Here is a 24,150-nt window from a genome sequence, read left to right on the forward strand (position 1 = left end):
ATGAAACATGGCATTCACATCTGTGTCGCACAGGCATCCCCCACTCACAAGTCCACCTGTTAGGCCAGCCCAGACCCCCAGGCCCTCCGGCTCACCAGTTACTCTGGCTTGAAGTTTATCAGTGAATACACTCATACTGGATTTGGGGAGGATACAGACACCCTCCAGCAGTTGGCACCAGGTCCACATGCTGTAACCTCTTGCAGCTGTCCTTGCAGCTCCCCCCTTACCTCTACACATCGCTTCATGGGTTTGTATAGCTGAGCCAATTTCCTCACCCTTCCTGGCCTTGTCGCCAGGATCTCCCTTGGTTTACAATCATATTAGGTTCAAAAAGTTGATCTTCTGCAAGAGGCCTTTCCTGATAGCCAGTCAGTTGTTGTGATTGATGAAGTTTTTTCTTGACACTGTCTCCATTTTTGTTTGGTTAGATCTGTGTCTCTGTGTATTTTTTCCTGGCTTTTCCCTTTTTCCCCTCCAGATTACCTTGCTGTAATATACATTCTCATGCTCTCACATACTATTATCAATTAATGTGAATGACCAGATTTGGTTTTCCTCACTGTCTCTCATTGCTGGTCAGGTTTCAATCTGTGTATATTCTTGTTTATTACTTCCTCCTTTCTTTATTACCCCGTTTATGTATTGCAAAGGTCCTTGACCAGATGCCCTTAAAAAATCAGACATTTCCTTCCACATACCTTTATTCTTGCAAACTAGTGTATTGCCTTTAGCGAGACACTGTAAAACTATTTTATAGGGGTATCAGTTGCAAACATGTAAAACAGTGTTTGTGTTTTAATATCCTTGCAGATGAAACGAAACTATTAGAGATGAATTTACCTTCAGGAAAAAACAGAATTTTGAAAAAAGAATCAGCTTCTAAAGAAATACAGAAGACACTGCCCAAATGCATTAAACGACAGTTCAAGCAAAATAGTTGTCTTGATCAAAGCACTAATGAGCTTTCACCAAGGAAGAAAGCTAAACTGAACACTAATGAGGCTGTGGTCCAGAGTGCAGAAAGTAGCCTGCAGTCAGATTGCGTGACTGAGCTGAAACAATTTGAAGGGTCAACTCTAGAGTTGCTTTCCTTGACAGATCCTGCAACATCAGTATCAAACTTTCCAAAAGGGACCAAACCCATCCAGGCCTTGCTTGCCAAGAATACTGGGAACAAAGTGACCTTAACAAATCAACTGTTGCCTCCTGCAGGCATGAACGTATCTTCTTCTGAAAAGTCAGTTTTACCACCTTTGGAATCATCACTGATCAAACCAGCATTGCCCTGCCAGGCCAGTTCTAAGACTCCTTTACAAATGGTATACAAAATGCCAAATGGCCACTGTGTACCAATAGATGTTCCCAACAGCTCAGCGAAAATTCAAATGCAAGCTATGATTGACCCTAAAACTGGAGAAAAAGTCATGCAACAAGTTCTTATTTTACCTAAGAATTTTCTTCTTCAGGAGAAGGAAGAAAAAATTGTGTCCAAGGACATTCAGTCACTACAACAAAAATCATTTGAGATGCACTGTACATCTTTACCAAAAATGTCAAACGTCAGTGTTTCTTTAACACCTGTTCTGGTAACAGGCCCTGCAAATGCCACTCAGTCACCCACTACAATTTTTAACATGAATACTACCCACTCATCACAAGTGGCTGGTCCCATGAACACTACACAACCATTGCCTGATGTAACTTCAGCAGATAACTTATTATCGTCAACAATTAAGGTAAGCCGAACTGAAAGTGACAAAATCAAGACTACAGTTTCAACTGCTACATTGCCTGTGTCTTTGGCTTCACCTACTCTTTCCACAGCTAGCCGATCATTGACACCAGCAACAGCATTAAGTGCATCTACAAACACTGATTCTGCCTCTCATAGTCTTGCATCACAGCAGCAAACTGAATCCCTTGAAACTAAGCAAGAGCTGAAGACAGTGTGTGTAAGAGAATCACAATCTATTCTGGTCACAACACGAGGTGGAAACACCGGAATTGTTAAAGTGCAAACAAACCCAGATCAGATTTCACCTAGTAGTTTATGTCCTAGTTCAGTTTTCACTTACGCATCTCAGCTTCAGGCCTTTCTTGTGCCAAAAACCACAGCGGTACCATGCTCCAGTCTTCCATCTGTAGCAACAGCCACATCTGGTCTCCCACATATTGGACAATCATCTCCTTCTGGATTTGCCCCCTCAACAGCTTCTTCTGTTAATATTAGAGTTTTCCCTGCTGATACTACCCAGACAATGGAGAAAAGTACCAAATTCACACTACAGCAGCCAGCTGTTCGGGATTCTTTGTGTCAAGTAAGAGAGAACTCCTGCCATATGTCTTCTCCTTTATCCTCCATTTCATTAGCTAGCAATTTGGTGTCTGTGACTCCACACAGTCCTGTTAGTGTGACTAGCACTGGACAAAGTAATAATATCAAAACTCCAAATTCTTCTGTGCAGCATCAAGAGGATACTAAAACCAAAACAAAATCTGTTACACAATCTGAGTCTGATTCCGCAACAAATGGAGATTTAATCAGTGGTACTCCAGTCCAGAAATTTACATTAATCACAAATCCACCAATTTTATCTCCCTCTAGGGCATCAGGGGACAGTATTATACCCTCTCCAGCATCCACTGCTGTTAATGCTCAGAAGCTGGTTTTCATTAACACACAAATTGCCAGTGGCCCATTAACCACCAGTCTACCTGCAGAGACATTGAAACAGAACCTTCCTTCTTCCCTAACCAAAAACTTTGTTAATGCCGCAGAGCAACCACAGTTGGTTTTGATCCCATCTACAGTAGGAGCACCGATAAAAATTAATTCAACACCAACTACTGCTCAAGTAAAAGATGTGAAAATTGGACTAAATATAGGTCAGACCATTGTAAATACTAAAGGCAGTGCACAGGAGGGCCTACCAGTTAATATATTGCACTCTGGCATTTCTAAAGGAGAAGACAAAAAGAGCACAGCCTTGGCCCCATCCTTGACAAGTAGTACTGTGGTTCCTGTTCCAAGTTTTACTCTGTCAGCTAATGAATCTGTTTGTGTTGCAACAAAAGCCGAAAATGCCTTTACAATAACAACATCAAGTGCACACGTAGAATCTGTTTCAGTAACATCAAGTGGGACTTCCTCTGGGACACAGCCTACTGTCTTGATTGGTGGCAATGATCCCTCAAGAATAAGGCCAGTTCTGGGTAATCGACTTTGTACATCAAATATTGGAAATACTGTGGGTATATCCACTGTGAAAACAGGACATCTTGCTTCATCTGTGCTGATTTCAACACAGCCAACAGCATCTCCTCAAAATTTAGCATCTGCTCTGCAATTTCCAGTCATTAGCTTGCCTGGATCTGCAGCCACCCCCCACAAGATGTTACATACAGTTCCTCAGTTGGCAGCAGTTCCAGCTCCTCTTCCAGTACCAAAAAGCCAGTTGCCCACGCTGGTTCAGTTTCAGTCATCAGGAATTTCAACTGCTGTGTCAAGTCATGCAGGTATTCACAAATCTCAGGGTGTGTTGCCCCCTCCATCACCCAATACAGGTGAAGTCATTAGTTTTCCCAATTTTTCTGCCCTAAACTGCCAGCAGGTGCCTCCCAGTACAGAGAAACAAAGTCATGCTTACACTTGTGCTTCTACCATTCAGATATCTGATGCTTCACCACCTGTAACAAGCAAAACAGGAGGTCAGTTGAGTGAACCTTCCATTCAACAGAAAATAGTCATTAACACCTGTGTGCCTTTGGCACCTGGAACTCAGATAGTGATTAATGGTACTCGTTTTGTTGTTCCACTGCAAGGCCTTGGAGCTGGCAGCCATGTTCTTCTTCTCTCCTGTAATACAAAACAGACTCCTTTAACAATTAACCATGGTCAAGAGCCTCAAGGTGTACCAACTGTTAATACAATAACCTCGAAAATTGTCCTAGCACCAAGTCATTCATTAAGTTGGCAGATACCAAAACATCCTTTGAAAAGCTCTACAAAAATTGTGAACTGTTTTGGAGCTTCAGATGCTTTACCCATTGTACATGCAACACCCCAGATATTTAGTACTCCAGCTGGATCATGTACTCCACTGTCTGCGGTAACTCTGTCTGTATCTTCAGCGACAAAATCTCCTGTTAATGTTGCCACATCTTCTGTTTCTGCTGTTCATCCTCCAAATTCTCATTTACCAAGCAACACTTCAGTGTATCACTCAGACACTTCTATCAAAAAACTGTTGGTTAGTCCAGAGGGAGCTATACTGAATGCTCTAAATACTCCATCACCAAAAGTTTCTTCCCTGTCTTCATCACTGCTTCCTGTTGTTGTTTCCACAAGCAGAAATCCTACCACTGTCTTCCCTGCATCTCAGTCATCTTGCCTTGATAAACCTGACAAAGCTGCATCCTGAATTTACTGCAAATGAGCCACTTTGAAATTCTGGGGCATTCTTCAAACTTTGGAAGTTGTAACTATTGAATAATTTCTTACAATGTTTTAAACATTGATTTACTCAATATTACTAAGGTTACGGTCCTTACCTGTTTACACGTGGGGATTTGGAGAAAGAAAAATTTTAGTTTGTCAGAAGTTTTCAGAGAGTTCTCTAGTAAAAGGCTAAGAAATGACCAATGAATTCATTAAACAGTTTGGTGAAATCTCGCCTTTTGCACATGTTCCATCTTACATTGTTGACTGTTTGCCAGTGTGTTTATGACGATATATATCTCCTTTTTATTTGTCAAATTTATTTTTGACTTGTTTCTTTAAAAAAAAAAATTATGCATTGTAAAAATGCAATCAGTAGTATAGAATTGTACATATTCCTGAACTCCTAAAAACCTGAGCTAAACAATATGTACAAAGAACTATGCTGTCTTATTTAAGTTTTGTTTACATAATGTATAGTTTTTTAAGTATTTTAGTAACATTGGACCAGTGTACTGTTTAGCAACAATGCAGAAGAATCTGCATGTAATAAATCAAGTTGCTGTACTGCTTTGTGTTGGCAGTAGTTAAAAATATGTATATCTGTTACACCGTGGGAGAATACATACATACATACATATGTACATGCATAAATATATATATATGTGTGTGTGTATATATATACATCCTTCTTTGGTGTATGGTAGAATGAAATTATTTAATCTCTTCTGTTCTTCTCTGATTTTACGTTTCACGTGATTTGACAGGATTTGGAAGGAAGGCCTCCTTATTGTTCCTCATGATATAGGGCAGGATAACCCATACTTCATCCATTCTTAATGATTTGGTTATGTTGCCTGAATAACTCCAGTGAAGTGGTAAGGCTACAATGGCTTCCTAAACGCCAGTCTAAGTCACACTGACTGCCATGCTTTGTCTTAAAGCTCAAAGATCTGTTGAACAATTCATTGTTCTCTGTTTTACAGCCTTGTATGCATTTCCACATATCTGGTAACTGTAACAAGGTCACTCACTCATCTTCCATCTAGCCATAACAAACTACCCATTTTTTTCATTGGTCATGCTTTCTAGATCTGTATTTTTTCTTTAGCTTGTAAGTGGTCTATCTGGAAGGAGAGTGCTAAAACATCACATGAGATTAAAAGAAGCTTTATTAATACTTTGAATGGGGATAAATCACACATTGCATAAACCTTCCCTTTTTGTACAGTGTATTCAGTATTTATTGGCTTAGATTTCAGCATTTGATCTGATAAAGCCTTTGGGTTATTTTCTGCAGATCTGCTGAGTTCACAGCTACCTGCTGCAGTGCTCATGGAGATAAGATTTTTGATATCTTTTGTGGCTTTGCATACAGAAAAAGGGTGCCCATCTTATGGAAGATGATGATTTTAGAATTGCCGTCTTCGTATGTGTTGAATTTTTCTGTGAAGTTTGTTGGTTTGGGGTTTTTTTAGAAACTAGAAGGGAAGATTTCAGAAGAGCTTATGAATGATAGTTGCCTTCTAAATAGCTATGACTTCAAAGGGGATAAAAGCTTATTTATCTGTATTTAGTAGTGTTCTTAGACTGAATTTCATAAAGATGAAACTTCAACCTTTGCTCCTCATCCTGTTGAATTTTCTACTTCCCTTCCCTTTTTGCTGTACACAGTTTGGCAGTTCAGATGTTGGGCTGAAGAACAGGACCACATCTTACTTCCTCTGTGTCGGCTGCCTTTAAATTGTTCTGAAAAGTAACCTGGTAGGTATTTAGCTAAAGTTCTGGGAAAGTGGGGGGAAGAAAGGCTTGTGCCTTCCATAGGGACCTTTCCTTTTGCACTTACTGAAAAAATTGCATTGGGAAATTGCATCTTTGTGGACCAGAAATCTCCATCTTACCTCAGGGCTGGGAAAGATGGAAGCTGTCAATTTTGGAAGGAGAGAAGGTTTGTTTAGATGTAGAGAAAGCTACCTGCTATGCTTTTCCTACTTCTCGTGAAAGGTGTTTTGTAACTGATTTTGAAGACACCTGGTAGTAAGGGTGTCTGCCTGCCAGAGTTTACAGTGCTACGGATTTTTAAGTCTGACTGCATTTTACGGTTGAATGCTGCAGGTGACTTTTCCAACAGAGGGAGATGGCAGAGAATGGCAGTTTCTTCATGGACATTTTACATACTCTAAAACCATATATACCAGCAACTCATCTTATTTCCATTTCACTGGTTGAACCTTGGGACTTGGTTTTATGGATTTTTCTCTTTTCTTGCAGTGGTTGTTTTTCCTGTTTTTTTTTTAAATTTATGTTTACTGTAGCATGAGTTCTCTACATTGTTTGGAAAACTCGAGACTTGGTTCTAGTATTGGAGTTGTTCTTGATGAAGAAAAAATTCTTGCGTGGCATTTTTCTGTGTGCTAATGTAGTAGGAAGATTTATGCTATAATTGGTTCTAATAAAGAGAAAACTTAGAAAAGCTGAACTTAGGAACTCAGGACTCGAGTAACTTGCTTGAATGATTTCCAAGAAGTTTTCTGAATTAATATTATAGTATTTTATGATTTTCATAAATACTTTATAATTTGGCAGACATAAACTTTACAACATGAATAGTTTGTTTCCATTTGATTAGAGTTTTCATGGATTTTTATTCTCTGCTGGACGTGTTTGAAGTCCAAATCCTATTGGAGAAAGTCTTCAGACTACTATGTAATGGGCTTGCAACATTCATTATGTAAAACCAAATTTTAGTAATTTTTGTGAATAAAATTCCTATTCCCAATACTCTTCTCTGATAGTATGAATGTCAGACAGAGGTAAGGCTTTTTTTTCAGATGAACGTGAATACCCATTGACAATTTGCTATGTACCTTTTGCTCTCTAGCAAATGTGTAGTGCTACCAGTAGCACAAAAAGAACTGTAAAAAAGTAGATTATATTCACAGACACAATAAAAAAGCAGAACTGCCTGCATCTTGACTTGAAGTTAAAAAGACATTTAATGAAACATATAGACATAGATATATAAATCAGCCTTTTAAGAAAACATGTTCAGCTTTTCAGAGCTTGTAAAATGCCTTCTTTTTAGACACCCTCAGATATTGTATACAAGTATTCATACACTATATTACATTCAAAATTATAGGTTTAATAATGACTTTGAATATTTTGAATTACATCCTTTCATTTACCTGAATGGACATGTTCTGCACAATAGTTTTGCTTTGTTATGAGTAGAAAACGACACTAATATTGCTTCGCAGTTCAAACCCCCATGTGTGCTGCCATTTTCTCATAGGGATTCTGCCACGCTAGAAGCAATTAAATTTCACAAGTCTTAGGGGTCATAGAAGTATCTGTTCAAGCCAAGTGTGTTACTATCAAGTCTTTCAAACCTGTGCTGATTTCACTATGCGACATAGCAAAGGGTTCAATGCAAAAAGGGAAGCAAAAATTCTCCTGGTAAGTGAGTGAAGAGAATTAGTCCATTGGAGTAGGTCAGAAAATTACTAAAAACTAGTATTTGAAGGGTGTCCATAGCTTCCACAGTGTGTGTGGTTCACAGTTGGTTTTGCTTATACTATGTTGTAGTGCAGAATTTTAATAGCCCAAATGAATTTTAAAGTAAATTAATTATTTTTATTAAAGCATGAATATTTGTTGCATTTGTTAAGGACTGTTTCTTTTAAATAGAATGGCCAGAGATGCTCACAAAGACTTAAACTCATGTAGACTGCTCCCTGTAAGCTGCACCTCAAATGAGTTTACTGACTCAAATAATAAGAAAAATAAGATTAATAATACTGCATCAGACTTAAGGTCTGTCTATCTGATTATTATGGCTATCTATCCCAGCATCACCTAGTCTCTTGAAGCACTCAGGAACAGCATTCCAAAAGAACACAATAACAGGCCTGAATAGTCTTTTAGTATCCACTAAGCCAGAGTCTTCCTCACACAGCTGTGATTTTTTTCAATTTAATAGCTTTCAGTGTATTTCTCTTGATGAAATATACCAATCCTTTCAAGAATTCATGGAAGCATGTAAACAAACTATTACCATTCACAGCATCCGGTGGTAAAGAGTTCGTAAATAAATCTCCTTTTTGGTTTCCAAACCTGGTACCTGCTAGTTTCGTTTGATGCAAATAATATTTATATTGTAAGATACAATAAACCTTTGCTCTTTGTTATTTTTCCATGTGGCCTATGTAGACCTTTGCCATGTTGGTTGTCTCTTTTCTAGAATAAAGAGAAATTGTGAATTCAATTATTTATTTTATGGAAGTAATCAGTTGCTGTCATTGCTGTGTGTACCTTTTCAATTTCACTATATCCTTGAGATGTGGTATCAGAAGAGTGCATGTTCTAAAAGCCCTATGAGCTATTCAGCAGTGTGTTGATGACTTTTCTTTCATAATAATTATTTCAATGTTTGTGGGTTGGTTTCTGACTATTATTTAGCCTCTTACTAACATTTTTGTAGAAATATAAATTGTAAACCAACTTCGCATCAGTGTCAACCCAACTCATCCAATAAAACTATACCACTTGTAGAATATTGTAGCTCTAAAGGCATGATCTTTAAACCAGATTATTGCTGACTGCAAGTCTGGCACTCTCTATTCCTATTTTTGCTTGGTTTAGCTCTCTTGAAGATGTAAAAGGACAAACTGCTATAATGATTTTCAACATGATGCTTTTCAAATCTCATTATTTTTGTGCATAGGATACAACATAGTCTGTATATGGTCATTTTATACAGATTGGCATCCACATAAAGATTTTTTAGTTGTTGAAGAAGCCACTTTGTAAATGTGACACAGAGCAATGTTATTTTAAAAAATTTTCCTTGAAACTATAATGGCATAAAAGCAGACTTTAAGATCTTGATAAATCTCTATGTATTCTCTTCTTTTCTCAAAATACTGAACTGTCTGGTCAGTAATCGCACCTGAATGTCTTGCATAAACTTGGAAACCGGGAAGCTTCATTGTTTCATATGTGACTGGTCCAGAAGTTCTTCAGAAAGTTGGTGTTCTTTACAGTATCTTTTATTAAAATCTCAGCTGAACTAAACACATTAAATGAAAATGGTATGTAAAAGTAATGCAAAGAAAATGTAATTAATTGCTTATAATATTTCTTGAAATTATATTTGCTACACAGAAGGTCTATTAAACAGTGCATAAATATGATTTCCCACTTTTTACAGATGAAGACAATGAAGTTTTGAGTTCTCATAGCAACATGAAGGAACTGGGAATAGAATCCTTGGTCCCGACTCCTTCCAGCATCCCATCCATAACTAAAGGTTAGATACCTAGATTACTGCTTTATTTTCCCCTATTCCGACTTCTAACAATGAAGAAAATATTTGGAAAATGCAATTATTTTCAAGAATGTGAGGAGCATTGACAAATAGCATTTATAAAAATTAAATAGCAAAAGGAAGCAAGATAGTAAAGAAGCAACTGTGATTTTTGTGATTGTCTTCAGGCTTTAGAGCTTTGCTTGTCAATGCCGATACCATGAAAAGAAGACAATATACTTCTTTAATTAGTTGTTCATATTGATTCCATCTCGGAATAAACAACTATAAAATCAGACTATTTTGGCTGTCAGTAGGTCATTGGCATCTGGTACCAGCATATACGTTGAAATCTGTCCATATAACATGCTGTTATTTGTAAAATCATTTTTCACTCTTTTTAAAAATCTCATGCAGCAGTGACATTGAATAACAGAGAGGGATTAGTGACTGGGTACTACTATGTAGCCACAGGGTGTCTTCCTTATAATAAATAATCATGGTGGATTCCATTTACACAATATAAAAAGCAGGTATTTTGAGTATTATAATCAGTTTTAGCTACTGGGAAGGAGGAATTGCTTTGTCTATTTTTAAAAAACCTTGTCAACTCATATTAGCAACACACCAATACTAAAGTTACAGTAGCATGATTGAGGCTTGTCTGGACAGTATTCTACAGTTCAACTACATGTTATGCCTTCAAAATATTTTTCTTGCCAGTAGAGTGCTTTTTGCAATGTGAACTTAGAAGAACAAAAAGTGGCAGAGGCCTGTCTGAAATATTTGCCTCCTGCCATGGCCTAAGAAACTGATGGAAAACCAAAACATTTTGTTAAAAGAGAGCCCATGTCTGAAAGTGAGTTTCTTACTTAGGCACATGAAATGCAAGTGATATGACTGGTGCAGCAGTTCTGTCCTTGTATGAGCTGCACCTTGGGCTGGGCGTTTCACTCACTGTAGTGGCCAGTAGAGAATGCTTAGTGGAAAGTATGAGTTAATTTTCCCAGTATGTATACACAGCCTCCAACAGTAATTCCAGGAGAATTGTGTGAATTCAGCCTGAGCTTGTCTGTGACATGAAAGGGCCAATTTTGCAGCCAAAGAAAGAGGTACTGGAAAAAGGTGAGCAGTGATTCAGAGAATCAGAGCAGAAAAACAGTGATATAAAAGCATAAAACTGCTTCTCCATTTATAAGAAGTGGTAGGAAGGTGCATGAATCCTGTTAAACAGCAGAAGTTTGGAATGAGGAGTTGATCAAAATTGTTGTTGGGGCCAAAATCCAGTAAGTGAAGGTCATGTGGGCTGCATATCCTGGGAATTACAAATGTAAGAAAAACAGTCTTCTTAAATCTGTATCAATACCAAAAACATTCAGGTTGAGTTTCCTGGAGATACAGAAATTGGAGTAATTTATTTCAAGACAGACATCTGACACCTTTTAATCCTTGCAAGGATTTCTCTACAGGAGATTAATGTCAGGGAATATTCACACTTACCATATGATTTCATTGTTGTAATGCAAATTCTGAAGCAGTTCTAAGGTTTTTTTGAGTATGGCTACCAGATGACAATCCTAAAATTCCTCTTGCAAACATCTATAGAATCAAACCTAGCACTGAACAGTGTCTAAAAAGGGCCACTCTTTTGCTCCAGAGTGTCAGGAGCAGCGAGTTACTTGAGGTGTATGTGGTGCTATGGAGAAACAGAAATCAATTACTTTTGCCAAGGTAAGTGAGAAAGGACAACTTGATAGAACTTGGAAGATTACACCTTTTTCTTAAGAAAATTATTTTCAACAAAAATGAGTCAGATCTTTCCCCTTATAGCTACAAGAATGCAGCTAATGGTAAGGTAAATGAAAAAAAGAAGTGTGAAGAGGGAAGCTTGCTTTTCTGTGTAAGCAGAGAACATAGCAAACATGCAGCAGAGAATTCTGTTTCTCCCCTCCAGAGATGGAAGCTAATGGAGTTGAAAAGACTTTACAACATTAGTATTGAAAGACTGAAGTATTTATATTAGGCCATCACTCTTTGTTTTGTACTGATTTGAGTTCTTGTGGTGTATCTCTCAGGAAAGGAGCAAGTAAAGCACGTGGTCCAACATGTAATTGGAGCTATACTAAAATGGTTTGGAATTGTGAAGACACATGTGCTGTTCAAGCATTGTTCAGATTTTCATCCATGTGAATCCACCAAGACTGGAGTTTGCAGCTATCTCATGCAAAGAGCTTTCGGGGGCAACAAGAGGAGGCAATAACTGTGACATTTAATGTCAATAGTATTTGTGGCATTTAATGTCCATAGTGTTGCCACAAGGGATTATACATTCTGCCCTTTTTTCTCTAGTTAAATAGGGCCCAGTAGTCTGGTTCTTTTTTTGATGAATAAATGTAATAAAATCACAGAATTAGAGAATGGGTCAGGTTGGCAGGGACCACAGCAGGTCACCTGGTCCAATCTCTCTGCTCGACCAGGATTATCCCAGAGCACATTGCATAGGATTGCTCCAGATGGTTCTTGAATATTTTCACTGAGGGAGACTCCACAGCCTCTCTGGGCAATCTGTTCCAGTGTGAGAGATGTGATCCAGTGTGATTTGAGAGATGGTTCATGGTGGACAAGGATGAGATGGATAATAAGCCTTTCTCTTTCATATTGCTTCGAGCACAAGGCAGTTAGGAACACTACTACCCCCAAAAATGTAGTCTTCTGTACTGGCACAAGAGTAGAGTCTACGTGGACATAACATCTAGAAGAGCTAGATTTTGACAGCAAGGGAAGCAATAGTTCATTCTGTTCATTAGAAATCTAAGGCTGCTGCCTTTGAACCAAAAACTTTTTGGGGAAAGGAAGTAAAGTGAAAATTGGAGGTTCTCTAAGGATGCAAAATATGGAGTGTCAATTCCAAAAAGTGCACAAGTGCTGGATTTTAGCTGGCATCACGTATGGGACGTGTAGATAGTAGCTGTAGATAGCTTTTTAAAATTTATACTGCTGCTAGTTTACCTTTATTACTGCATATAAAGTTCAGTGCAGATGTGTGTCCAAGAGACAACACTGGAAATTTTCAAGCACTTTTTAGCTCTAACAGGCAGTAAAATATGTTTAATGAAATGCCGTGAACACACAACAACCTTTCAACCTTGTTGCACAGTTCAATATGCAGTCAGCAGAAAAGTACAAGTGAATAAATGCTACTTCTCCAAAGACCGAGAAACTCATTAACGTTTTCCTTTACATAAGAAGTAAAAAGAAGTTTGCTTTTAAAGGCAAAAAAAATATACTCTTATGTCATGTGAGTACATTGACATAACACTAACAAAGTAATGGATATTTTACCAATATTAGACATAAACATGAATCAAAATATGTCACTGGAAAATTACAAGGAATATGGCTAATACTAATACAGTTCTTAGGGCCAGGATAATATACATACATCCCCAGCTCTAGCAGGAGTTAAGCCAAAAGAGATTGCTGAGGTCAATGTCACTGGATTGTCCTACCAACCAGATGCAAATGCCAGTCACGTTACACTGGACTAGTGAGACTCTAAAAAAGCAAGTGCTTCCTATGGGAAGTTTGTGGTTCTTTCTTTCAGCATATTTCTCTGACATGTGTAGAATATACCTTTTGGCTCTTGGCTCAGCGAGTGTTTTGCTGCATGATGCAGAAAGCCAGGAAGATTGAACTCATCAGGACCTGCTGCATTTTACCTTTGTTCAATGGCTGGGATGGCTGACCAATATTCTAGAATCTTTAAAGACTACATTGAGGCTTGTAGCTGCATTAGAAAGTAGGTGATCCAGCAGGATCTTACCAGGAATCCAAACGCAGACAATGTAACTCCTGTTGCCATTCTCATTTACTGATCAGACCAAAGCGCACTATTTTAGCAAGAGGTCTGTTTTTGCCGTATTAATTGCATCTACGTAAGGGTTGCATGCATAGCTATGGAGAAGTTCCTAAGATCCTCTTGTGTGGGTAAGCTTTAATAACTGTGCATCTGCTGCTCTGATAGTGCAGATGAGCAGCAAGCAGAGCTTCATTCTCCAGCTATGACCAGGCACCTCTTCATCAGCATCATGGGGAAAAACTCAAATTACACATGAATTTCTTTATTAGGTTTTTTTGATGGAAGAAAATGAAGCACAAATACCATGTTTGTTCAGAATTATGGTTGTAATACAAGGCATCTGATTGCAGCCTGATTGCAAAGAGGGTAAAAACCAGAGGAGTAGGAGGTCTGTGACTTTTACATCCTCCCTGTTACATACATGACCAAACTAAAGAAATTATGAATCTAAATTTTGGTGACCAGTTGCTACTCTGGGGTCATGCAACTGTCTAATCTGAAAGACTTCCAAGGGGGTTGAACGCCCTATACGATGTTTTCCATGTATGGTAGTTGAGACATTTCTATGCATTTCTCTTTAAAGGAACAGATGTCGTGGAATGTTTTAACTAGTCTTTGGTAAAGTGCAGTGTTATTGAATGTAATACAAAAGTACCAGTTCTTGCAGCATGCAGCTTTGACAATTACAGGTCTCTTGTTTTCAAGGTCTGATCCGTCTTGTATCAGTATTTTTTTAAGGAGTCAGCAACGAGACTCTGCAGCGTACCATCAGTGGGTATAGAGCCAGATTTGAAAAACGGAATTTAGAGTGATGGTCAGCATGAGTGATGACGTTTACACCTATTTAATAGAGTGCTCTGTGTAGCTCTATTTCATGCTCTTATTTTAACACGCTTAAATCTGAGACCACTGTCTAACTGTGTCTATAAAGCAAAAATAGTGCTTTCATGGGGAGAAGAAAGGAGAGGACTTTCTGAAAACTAAGGGTAGATTTCCAAGAGGGCTTATCTATCCTTTGAGTACCTATAAATTCACGTCAAAGTTTAATTGCTCTAGCTGTGGCTGCTGACGAGTTCTAACAATTTGGCCTTACACAGTTCCACAAAGAAATTAATATTCCTACTTCATCAATGTTAACGCTTTTGCAACAGCTCGTAATATATTTAATTCTGACACTACTAAAAATGTGTGCAATTAAGTGAAGCTTTTTGAACTCTAAGCACTTTATTACTTTATAGTAAATAATCTCTATTAATTTTTTAATAAATTCTTTTCTCAGACATGAATGCGTATGTCAGTTCTATTCCACTGTAGCACTATACAGTTTTTTGAAGGAATGCTGCCCTAGAGTAGAGAAATGCAGAGCACTGAGTTGCTTAAGATATCAGCCCCAAGCTTTAGCTTACCAGTCCTGCAAAAAAATTAATCAGCCGTTGTGTTCTCCATCTCTAGTGCTTACTAGCTATAAGCTGGCATTTTTAATATTTTCCTGTGTATTCTTCTTCCTGTTGCTAAATAATTCCATAGTCTTTTTCCTGACAGGCAGAAATGACACAGGTAAGACAGCTTTTTAAGTCAAAGCGTATCTCTTAAGTTTCTAAATAAATATATCAACTAAATTTATGAAAATTTTTGGATAGATTAAAACCTTTCACAGGAATTACTGATATTTATTACCTTCCAACAATTTTACTAATCTATATAACCATTCTTACTACAAAAGAAACATTTAAAAAAAGCTATGTCTTATTATTTATCAACATGGATGGAGTTTGTTAGGCAAGTAAACGTGCCTTGTGTTTAAAACTTTTTTTGTTTTAAGGTGTTTGTATTTGCGTAATTGATGACAAAGAACTAGATTCTTTACTAATACTTAATCATTACTTTATGAAATCAGTTTTCTTCTGTAACTACTTTTGATTCTAATGAGTGTTGAATAGTTTTAGCTGCCTCCTACTGTGAGATACCATGCCTTGTTTATAAATTTGTTGATCTGCATATAATACTAAGTAATAATCTGGCAAGCAAGCAGTAACAAAAAAGCTAAATAAACAATAACTACAAAATGTATGTAGCCAATTTATGCATATCAAAATTCATTGTTTTTAATTACTGCTAGTGTTCTGGCAAGCTGGGAAAATTAACATCTTGGAGTCTGCTGTCTTCTGTATTCTTCAAGAAACATGGTTTTCTTGCATTTTCTTATATAGTTTCATCATATTAGAAAGAAATTACATGTAAAGCTTTGTATTTACAAAGTTCTTTTGCTCTCTCACATGACTGCCACAAGGAACTAAAGGTGATGTCATTATACCCATTCACAGGTATGAAATAATATGAACTCCAAGCAGAAACTCCTAGATTGCCTAGACTGATCTTTTTTTTTTGTAAGGAATTTTTAATTACAGGTACATAAACAAGTGATGTGAGGTAAACATGTGTTGTAAAACAGTCGCTTTTTGGAAGTTAATTTTAAAACTGCTGGTGAAGAAAACAGTCTGTAAGAAGACATGTAGTCAAATGGTTTGGTTCATTTTGTTTCAGATTCTTGTACCTCACATTCTAAGGAATAGTTGGTTTGGGTTTTTAAAAATTTTTTAAAGAAAGGGAGACTAAATGAGGAAGATGAAAACAAAGGTGCCATCACTTTTTACTCTGACTGATACTGAATAGTATGTGATTACAGATCTGTGTAGACCTATGAAGAATTCAAGATGACCAGACCCTAATGTATTAATCTGACTACAAGAAGTAAAAAGCTTTAAACGAAAGCACATTCAGATTTATTAAGGCATTTCAAGGACCAGTTCTGTAAATTAAGCGGGAATACTTTTCACCAACTGCTAATGAAAACATGTTGTTTTCTTTTGTTTGATTTGAGCTTTGAGAAAGTTAAGCATATACGGGAAATTAATAGCGAGCATGAAGAAATGTAATCAGTATGTTTAGGACTTCAAATTTCATGTTATCATGGTGAATAAGGTGGTGGTGACTGATCTGCAGCAATTTTGTCATAAGCTGGTGGAGCATCAGGTACCTATGGTAAGGAAAATGGGTGTGAAAGATCAAAAAAACCAATTGAATTACAATAAAAATGACAAGAAAATTACATTAAACATGCATTAAGCTGTTTACCCCCATATTAGTTACAGTTCTATGACTTAAAGTAGCTGAGCTCATTCATTGTGTCTATTTTTTTAAGGTTACTTTTTTGGTAGTATGTTTTCTGGTTTTGCATCAGATTCATTTTATTGCTATTGTTCATCCAAAGAGAGAATTTCCAGTGTTATAAAGGCAGGAATATTTTTCTTATGTATATCTGGGGTGTTTTATATTGATAGTTCAGATAAATATTGAGGCTTTTCATTGAGAGTCCTGATGCAGGCACATTGTCTTATTTCTAGTGTTAAAAACTTGAGCAGCTTATTTGAAATTGGTTGTAAGTTAGCGTTTTCTCAATTCTAAAGCAATTTGAACACACCCATTTATATGTATTTATCACTTAATTTACCTTTTTGAAAATTGAAAGTTTAAATGTTCATCTTTCCATAATGATTAGAAGAGCTAATACCTTGAAGTTTTATAATGTTCCCTGACAATGTTTGTCAGAGTATAGTATACCAGACACAATCCATTTGTTGTTTGTCAGAATGGCAGAAAATCAATTAGGGAGATACTTGGTTTTTTTCAGTATATTTCAGCTTTGCATTATTCTAATAGATTACATAATGATCATATGACTTAAGAATAAATGTAAGTTGAAGAAAGTAATTTTTGAAATAAGAATTCTAAATAGTAGATTTTTAACATTTTTTAAATTTTTCACAGTACGAATTTTTCAAAATACTATTTTATAAGTTGAGGCACTGAAGACTCAGTCTATGAGAGCATACACCAAGGGGGAAGTCATCAAGTGCCTGTTTAACAATATTGTCTCACCATGTCTTACTCAGTTTTAAGTAAGTGAGATCTTGAGTTGCAACTTACCACAGAATTAAAGTCTCTGTAGTCCTGCAGAGCCATTTTGCAGTCCAGTATTGCTTCCTCACCTACCACCTTTCGTATTGTGCTCATACTAGTGTTTTTGCTCTGTGACAGATCATAAAAAAAATACGGGGAAAGCGAAAGGAAGAAAAGACTGTGAAGTTGGAGCAAATTATGCATAATTTAAAATTTGACAGCACATTTACAGTACGTATTAGAATCTGGGATTAGGGCCAGACACAATGCAAGTGTGTTTACCTAGCACTTCAGGCTGTCTCTGCTGAGACATACTCTCTCTCTCCTATGTAATCCAATTACAGTGCCAGAAAAATAAGTATCACATGTTTTAGGTCCTGGACTGATGCAGGAATTGACATCTCATGTACCCAAATGCCTCCTCCTTTTTATGTCACCCATTTCTTTCCTTAATCCCCAACCTTTTTGTTTTCCATTTTTTCAACATTTCTTTTGTACACATGCTGTACCAGTTCTCCCTTAGCCAAAAATAGCCTAAGAAAAATGTGATTTTCCAAACCAGAAAGTAGCAATCTGTGATGAGCAAGAATTAAAACACAGATTATGATTTTTGCCAGGCTGTATAAAGCAGGCATTTGGTTTGATTTTTGAAAGGGTTTTTCAAGTATTACTTTCATTTTTGCAACATTTCACTATGAAAGTTCAGTTTTTAGATATTCTGCCAGTTGATACATGTATTGGATAGATAATTGGAAAGGGAATGGGACAAAGTTATCAGAAACAGCAAGGAAATGGATTTGCTGACTTAGATGAGAGCTCTGCTGGGTTTTTTAATCCCAAATCTTCAAAATATTAGGAAAACTAAAAGATACTTACTGCAAAACATATATTTGGATAAAGCTTTGTCCTGGTTTCAGCTGGAGTAGAGTTAATTTTCTTTTAAACAGCTGGTACAGTGCTTTGTTTTGGATTCGTTATGAGACTCACGCTGATAACACAGTGATGATTTGGTTTTTGCTCAGTAGCTCTTACTCTAAGTCATGCACTTTTCAGTGACTCATGCTCTGTCACAGAGCAGGTGCACAAGAAGCTGGGAGGGCTCATGTCTGGGACACCTGACCTGAACTAGCCAAAGGGATATTCCATACCAGAGAACATCACACCCAGTATATAAATGAGGGATTTTTCTGGGAGGGGCTGATCGCTGCTCAGGAATGAGATGGGCATCAGTTGGGTGTGAGAAACTCTAGTGGGCATCACTTGTTCCTTTGGGGTTTTACTCCTCTCTCTCTCTCTTTTTCATTACTATGATGAGTTGTAGTAGTAGTAATAGATGATTATATTTTGTTTCAATTATTTAACTGTTCTTATCTCAACCCATGAAGTTCACCTTTTCTTTCTGATTCTCCTCCACACCAGGGTGGCAGTGGGAAGTAAGCAAGTGTCTACATGGTGATTAATTGCTGTCTGGGGTTAAACCGTAACAAGCTTTCACTTTAAAGGATTAAAATAGACCTCCTTTGTTAGGAGGGGGAGCAAAACTTCAAAAAAAAAGGTTTGGGACTTTTAACAACAGATGTTATAAGAAAGGTTGTACCTTTTTTAAAAATATTATCTAAGAAGACACAGATTAGAATATTTTAAAGTAGTGTTTAGAAAACGAATCTCAAACCTGCCCCATTTTTGTTGTAAGCCTTAAAACTGCAAGTCAAATTTTATATGGATGAATCACACATCCCCCATATGTGAGCATATTTACTTGCTTGTAACAAGTTAGTTATTTTTCTTCTCTGCTTCCTAGATTTACTCTAATCATATCTGTCCTTATTTAGGGTAAATCTTATCAATAGTGAATATATTACTTTTATTTAAGTGAAAGGACACAGAACACCTCTTCATTTTGTGTAAATATAAATATAATAATTCCTAGAAATAAATTTTTCTACTGATATGTTGTGCAAAGTTGGGCAACTGGTTTAATGTCCCTTTGTTTCTGGTTCCTCTTACCACTTTGTCTGGCTTGCAAGTTCTTCAGGAAAGGTTGTGTTTCATATTGTGTGGTTTTGTCTGTGACATATGTCAGTGTAAACACTACCTGAGATAACGATGTCATGTTACAGATTTGATGTTCTCTGCATCAATGTCATGCAAGTCAAGGTAATGTATTGTCAAAATAATAGCATGATAGAAAATGAGCTGCCACACTTACCCGCAGACTTTTGTAGCCACTACGTCTTTTGTAATACCAGCAGCCAAAGGCAAGTAAAATTGCCAGCACCAAAATGAAAAGTCCAATACCCAGAGCTCTGTTGGGAAAGCAAAATAAAATCATTAGCACTGCAACTAGATGCATCCTCCCAGGAGCAAGAATGGTTAGGCCAAAAGTTTGTGTCAGCATCCTGTTGTAAGAGGAAGGCATGGAGCAGAATTTACCTCAGAAAATAGGCAAAGTATCAGTAACTTCAGCCAGTTTCTGTAGATTTCACAGTTAGCTAATTTCTCTACCAAGTTCTTAAGTATTTTAAAAATATATTTCTTTGAAAATAATTATCTTCCAGTGACTACTGATTCCAAAAACATGCCTGTCTGTAAATCTAGCAAATCACAGCATTGTGATATTGCAAGTGAATGTGAAATAAATTAAATGCCATATATGCAATGATGCAGCTTATGTTTATTTGCTAAATTTCTCTAGGCAACAAATATTTAAAAATGTATACTAATTGCATCATATTGCAACAACTGCTATTGATGGAAGGGCTTTTTGGATACATAAAACACATTACAACCTTAAAACATGTCTAAGAAGCTTTGCATTATTCATAAAGGGCTCTATAAGGATTTAGTTCTTGTGTGACATACTAGGCACAGTATTGGTGTCACTGGGTCATTTTAGGGAAAATGCACTTTGCAAACTGTGCTGTAAAACATCCTTCCCACTGCTCACTGGGCACTTGACAAAAGCAGCACAGTTCCACTCTATGTCAAAAAGCAAGCTGACAAAGTAATTGCAAATTTCCTAGTCACAAAAACCCTTCCTTCAGTGTTAATATCCTCCCTGTTGAGATATATGGAATTAATTCCCTTTTTTTTTTGTTCTTTGCCTATTCAGGAACAGAAGAATATGGTGAAACAGTTAAAGGGAAAAGAGTATGCAGGGAAAAAATTACTATGTGAATCAGGATAAACCCATTCTAACATACTTCTGTGTATCTTATGCCCAGTTGCCTTGCAGTAATTACCCCAGGCTTTTCCATTGGGACTGAGTAGTGGCATATGTGACTTATCAGAGAGGTTTTATATCTATTTGCTGTCATTTTCACTGACCCCAAGTCTCATGAAGGAGTGAACAAAGAAGCCTGAAAGGAGATGCAAGGAGATTTGTGTGGCAGAACAGGCTGCCTTTTTGTCTGAACGTCTCGTGTGCTATTTGAGTCATGAGGCCCCTTGGAGACAAAGGGATTTTCTTTTTCCGAAGTACATGTATCTTGTAAGTGCTCCTGTCCCTTGAAGACTTTGTGTGGCCTGGAGGCCTGTTTAACCCAAGAACAGAGCTCACAGCAGTCACTTTCTGATGCAGCCAAAGATATGAGATGGCTCCACTGGTTTTGCTACTCTTGCCAGGATGGTTTAAACTTGGAGAGACTGCTTCTCCAGGCAGCTGCCCTCTCTACATTTTTAGACTTTCTGCTTTTCACATGTTGAGTAGTTTTAGCTATCCATTAGCCTGCATGCCCCCAGAACGTATGTCATTTCTGGAGCTGGTACTTCTGACTGCACATTTGCCATCTAACTCCTTCCCTAACTACTCAGAAGCTAGTATGGAAAGTGTGTATGCAACTTTCTGCAATTCCAGTTAAAGCTGAAGCTGTGCTACTCAGAATCTGGGCTCATATCTGGACTACACTTTGTACCGAGAGTGTCATTTTTGCATATCTAGAAAAACTACTTATAATTGCAGCCACTAGAATTCACAGCACTTAGAGTTAGAGGTGAGCATGCCTAGTTTCAAGTGCTGAAACATGACTAACCAGCTTTTTTTTTTTTAAAGAACTGAACTGCTTTGTATGTACTATGAGAGAGCTTTCCCCTTTATTTATTCTTTTTGCCAGAGCTGATCCTGGAGGAGCAACTATCTTGCAGTATGAACAAGTAATTAAATTTGAGGCCCAGTAAGCCAGTACCAGTAGTACAATCCACATACAGACATCCCAAGCACACTGGAATTATTTGTCTAATGTAATAAAACATCACCAGCTGGGTGGTGTCTCTAATAATCCCAGACCAAACATATTTTACTGTAATTCAAAGATAAAAAATATTAGCCAGAAATAGTTTTGGAAGTCACTTTTGTATGGCATTGATGTCTTCATCTGCTTTTTTTTTAACCACTTCTCCACAGAGTTTCCCCCGTTCTTTAGGGTGAGACAATGTCCCTTTGAGGTTCCTAAGAGAGGTCTGTGAATCTAAGTATAAATTTAGTATACAGATCACCTTGCAACAGCGTCAAAAGTAAATTTTAAATAAGCCTCAATAAACCTGGTAAAGGCTAATGACTTGTGATCATATGATTTAACTTTTGATTTTTGAATTCTACAGTTCTGTTTTTTCTTAACTTTGAGGGCTCCTTAAAGATAGTTAAATGCACTCACTCTATATCCAACAGTGACTTTTTTTATACAATTTTCTGGTTTTCTTTCAATGCAAATTTTTTCACCAGCTTACATGCTAACATAGGTTTTGATTTATGCTTACTCTTCTGCTGCAAAATAGGCGTGTCCTTTCCCTTTGAAATAGTTGCCATCCAGGTGGTTATATCTTCTGGGCATTTTGTGAGGTTGGTCCTGCTCAAACCTACAGGGTAGAAACATAGTGTCTCAGTGTGATAAACAATTTATTACCTTTAAAGCATAGTATTATCAGCTCCTTTGTTTTAACGGGAGCTTTTTAGAGAGGCAGGATAATCTGATACCTTCAGAATCAATTAGATCCATATACATATGCAACTGTCCCAATTTAAGATAAAACTCAAAACCGTAACTATATATATGAGTATCACCACTGACATCAAGGTGTTTGCAGCTGAGTGTAACAGAGTTTGCAGAATTTGATGTGATTTTTTTGGTACCAAGGGATGGCAGAATTCTGAAGCAAAATCTAGAATATAGAAAAAAGGGCAATTTACCTGGTCAAGAAAACCTATTAAGAAGAAAAACTAATATTGTTCTAACAAATAGTTGTTTGTCTATTCTGTTATTCCCTGTAAACACTCAGGGGACAGGTTTTCAGTCACTGGAGACTCTCAGAGATCTGTTGAATTTCAGATGGAAATATTGATTTATGTCTGCTGACAGTCTAAACTCAGATGTGTAGGGAATTTATATTACAGTCTTAATTCCCAATCTTTACAATCTTAATTCCCAGTCTTAAGGTGATGATCACAGCTGTTTGAACAGTTAAAAATATGTTCAATCAAATATAATGAAGAAGGAATCCACAAGTAATCATGTTTCTGTAATCTGAAGAGCACAACAACGGATCCTACTTGATAGTATCTGGCTAACCTACCTATCCTATAGAGGTAAATTATAAAACATGATGACTTTACTGAAGAGAATTCTAGCCAATGAAAGAAAATATTATGAGTTCACTTAGAGACAGTCAAGCCTCTTCTAAAGCATAACTTTAAAGCAAAACTGAAAATTTTATGTAAAATAAAAAAATATAAATCTTACCTCCTTCGGACCTGTATTCTGTCTGTTAACTGAAGGCATGTGCAGCTTTCTTTGACTTGGTCTGTTTTTTTCTCCTTTGATCTGTCCTCTTATGACTATCACGAGTTTAAATTCCTTTCAGTACAGCCTCTGAATGCATTAATTAGCTTGAAAGGGCTGAGGACACAACTTCTCATTTTCTTCTGCATTCTTCCCTCTTAAAAAGCAGCAGAAAAATCTATTATTACTTGATTATTTACATGTGCTCTGAGAGACAGACCAACACCTTTTTACCTGCCCAATAAGTACAAGCTCCTAGAGTGGGCAGACTGTTTATAGATTCAAACATGTTTTGATCTAAGGCTGGTTATTTTGTTACAGAGGACTGGTATATTTCCATGTATTTACTATAGCTTTGTTTATGCACAGTTTTTGCACCGTTTTAACACTGTGCTAACTAGCATATGTGGACCAAAATTCATTACACTATGACAAAAGTGTCTCAGATTAAGGTAAATACAGTTTAACTCTATACAAAGAAGCGAACACTGCAACAAAAAGAGAGTCTGCCCCATGGGCTGCAGAACTAATGAAGCCTGGCCTTTGCCTGTGGTAACTGTGTAGTAATTCCATTGACAAGATTAGGCAAGAAATGGCAGTCTGTGATTGATTCAGAGGTCTGGGTACTATGATATACCAGCAGTTAGTTACTGCTAGAAGAGAGAGAAGATACAAGAGCTAGGTTCTGCTTGTCATGTATCCTAATGAATCATTAATCTGAGCCTCTCTGTCCTTCCACAGATTTTTTAAGTTTGAAGGATTAAACACTTTTAAGTTTTCACTTGTCTTTAAAGCTGTGCACCAGGCT

General features: G+C 37.1%; 2 protein-coding genes across 3 annotated transcripts in view; one reads left to right on the top strand and one right to left on the bottom strand.

The window, feature by feature from the left end:
- Positions 1-10,047, top strand: part of KIAA2026 (KIAA2026 ortholog) — a 54,311-nt gene extending 44,264 nt beyond the window's left edge. The window contains exons 8-9 of one of the 2 annotated variants that reach the window (XR_007200701.1): positions 814-6,205; positions 9,654-10,047. Coding sequence is in view for 1 of the 2 variants with exons in the window: in XM_048290490.1 (XP_048146447.1) it covers positions 814-4,424 (3,611 nt within the window). In the remaining variant the exon portion in view is untranslated. Of the gene's footprint in view, positions 1-813; positions 8,998-9,653 lie in introns of those variants that run through there. The other variant, XM_048290490.1, reaches the window with a different exon arrangement.
- A 6,321-nt stretch (positions 10,048-16,368) lies between these two features.
- On the bottom strand, positions 16,369-23,408 carry MLANA (melan-A). Its single transcript, XM_048290491.1, has 5 exons — positions 23,304-23,408; positions 22,324-22,422; positions 19,778-19,874; positions 17,596-17,697; positions 16,369-16,645 (listed from the first exon to the last, which is right to left on the bottom strand). Exons 2-5 carry the CDS (start codon positions 22,395-22,397, stop codon positions 16,577-16,579), a joined length of 342 nt encoding a protein of 113 aa, XP_048146448.1. The 5' UTR covers positions 22,398-22,422; positions 23,304-23,408; the 3' UTR covers positions 16,369-16,576.
- Between the last annotated feature and the right edge of the window lie 742 nt (positions 23,409-24,150).

The sequence above is a fragment of the Corvus hawaiiensis genome, chromosome Z (genome assembly GCF_020740725.1).
Source record: "Corvus hawaiiensis isolate bCorHaw1 chromosome Z, bCorHaw1.pri.cur, whole genome shotgun sequence".
NCBI lineage: Eukaryota > Metazoa > Chordata > Aves > Passeriformes > Corvidae > Corvus > Corvus hawaiiensis.

Bases quoted from the DNA above. Each gene is read 5' to 3' on its own strand.
- MLANA (XM_048290491.1), bottom strand. From the start codon at position 22,397: ATGCCCAGAAGATATAACCACCTGGATGGCAACTATTTCAAAGGGAAA. The intron at 19,875-22,323 runs GTAAGCATAAAT...CTTTCCCAACAG, and splicing joins GCCTATTTTGCAGCAGAAGA to AGCTCTGGGTATTGGACTTT. The intron at 17,698-19,777 runs GTAAGTGTGGCA...GATCTGTCACAG, and splicing joins GTGGCTACAAAAGTCTGCGG to AGCAAAAACACTAGTATGAG.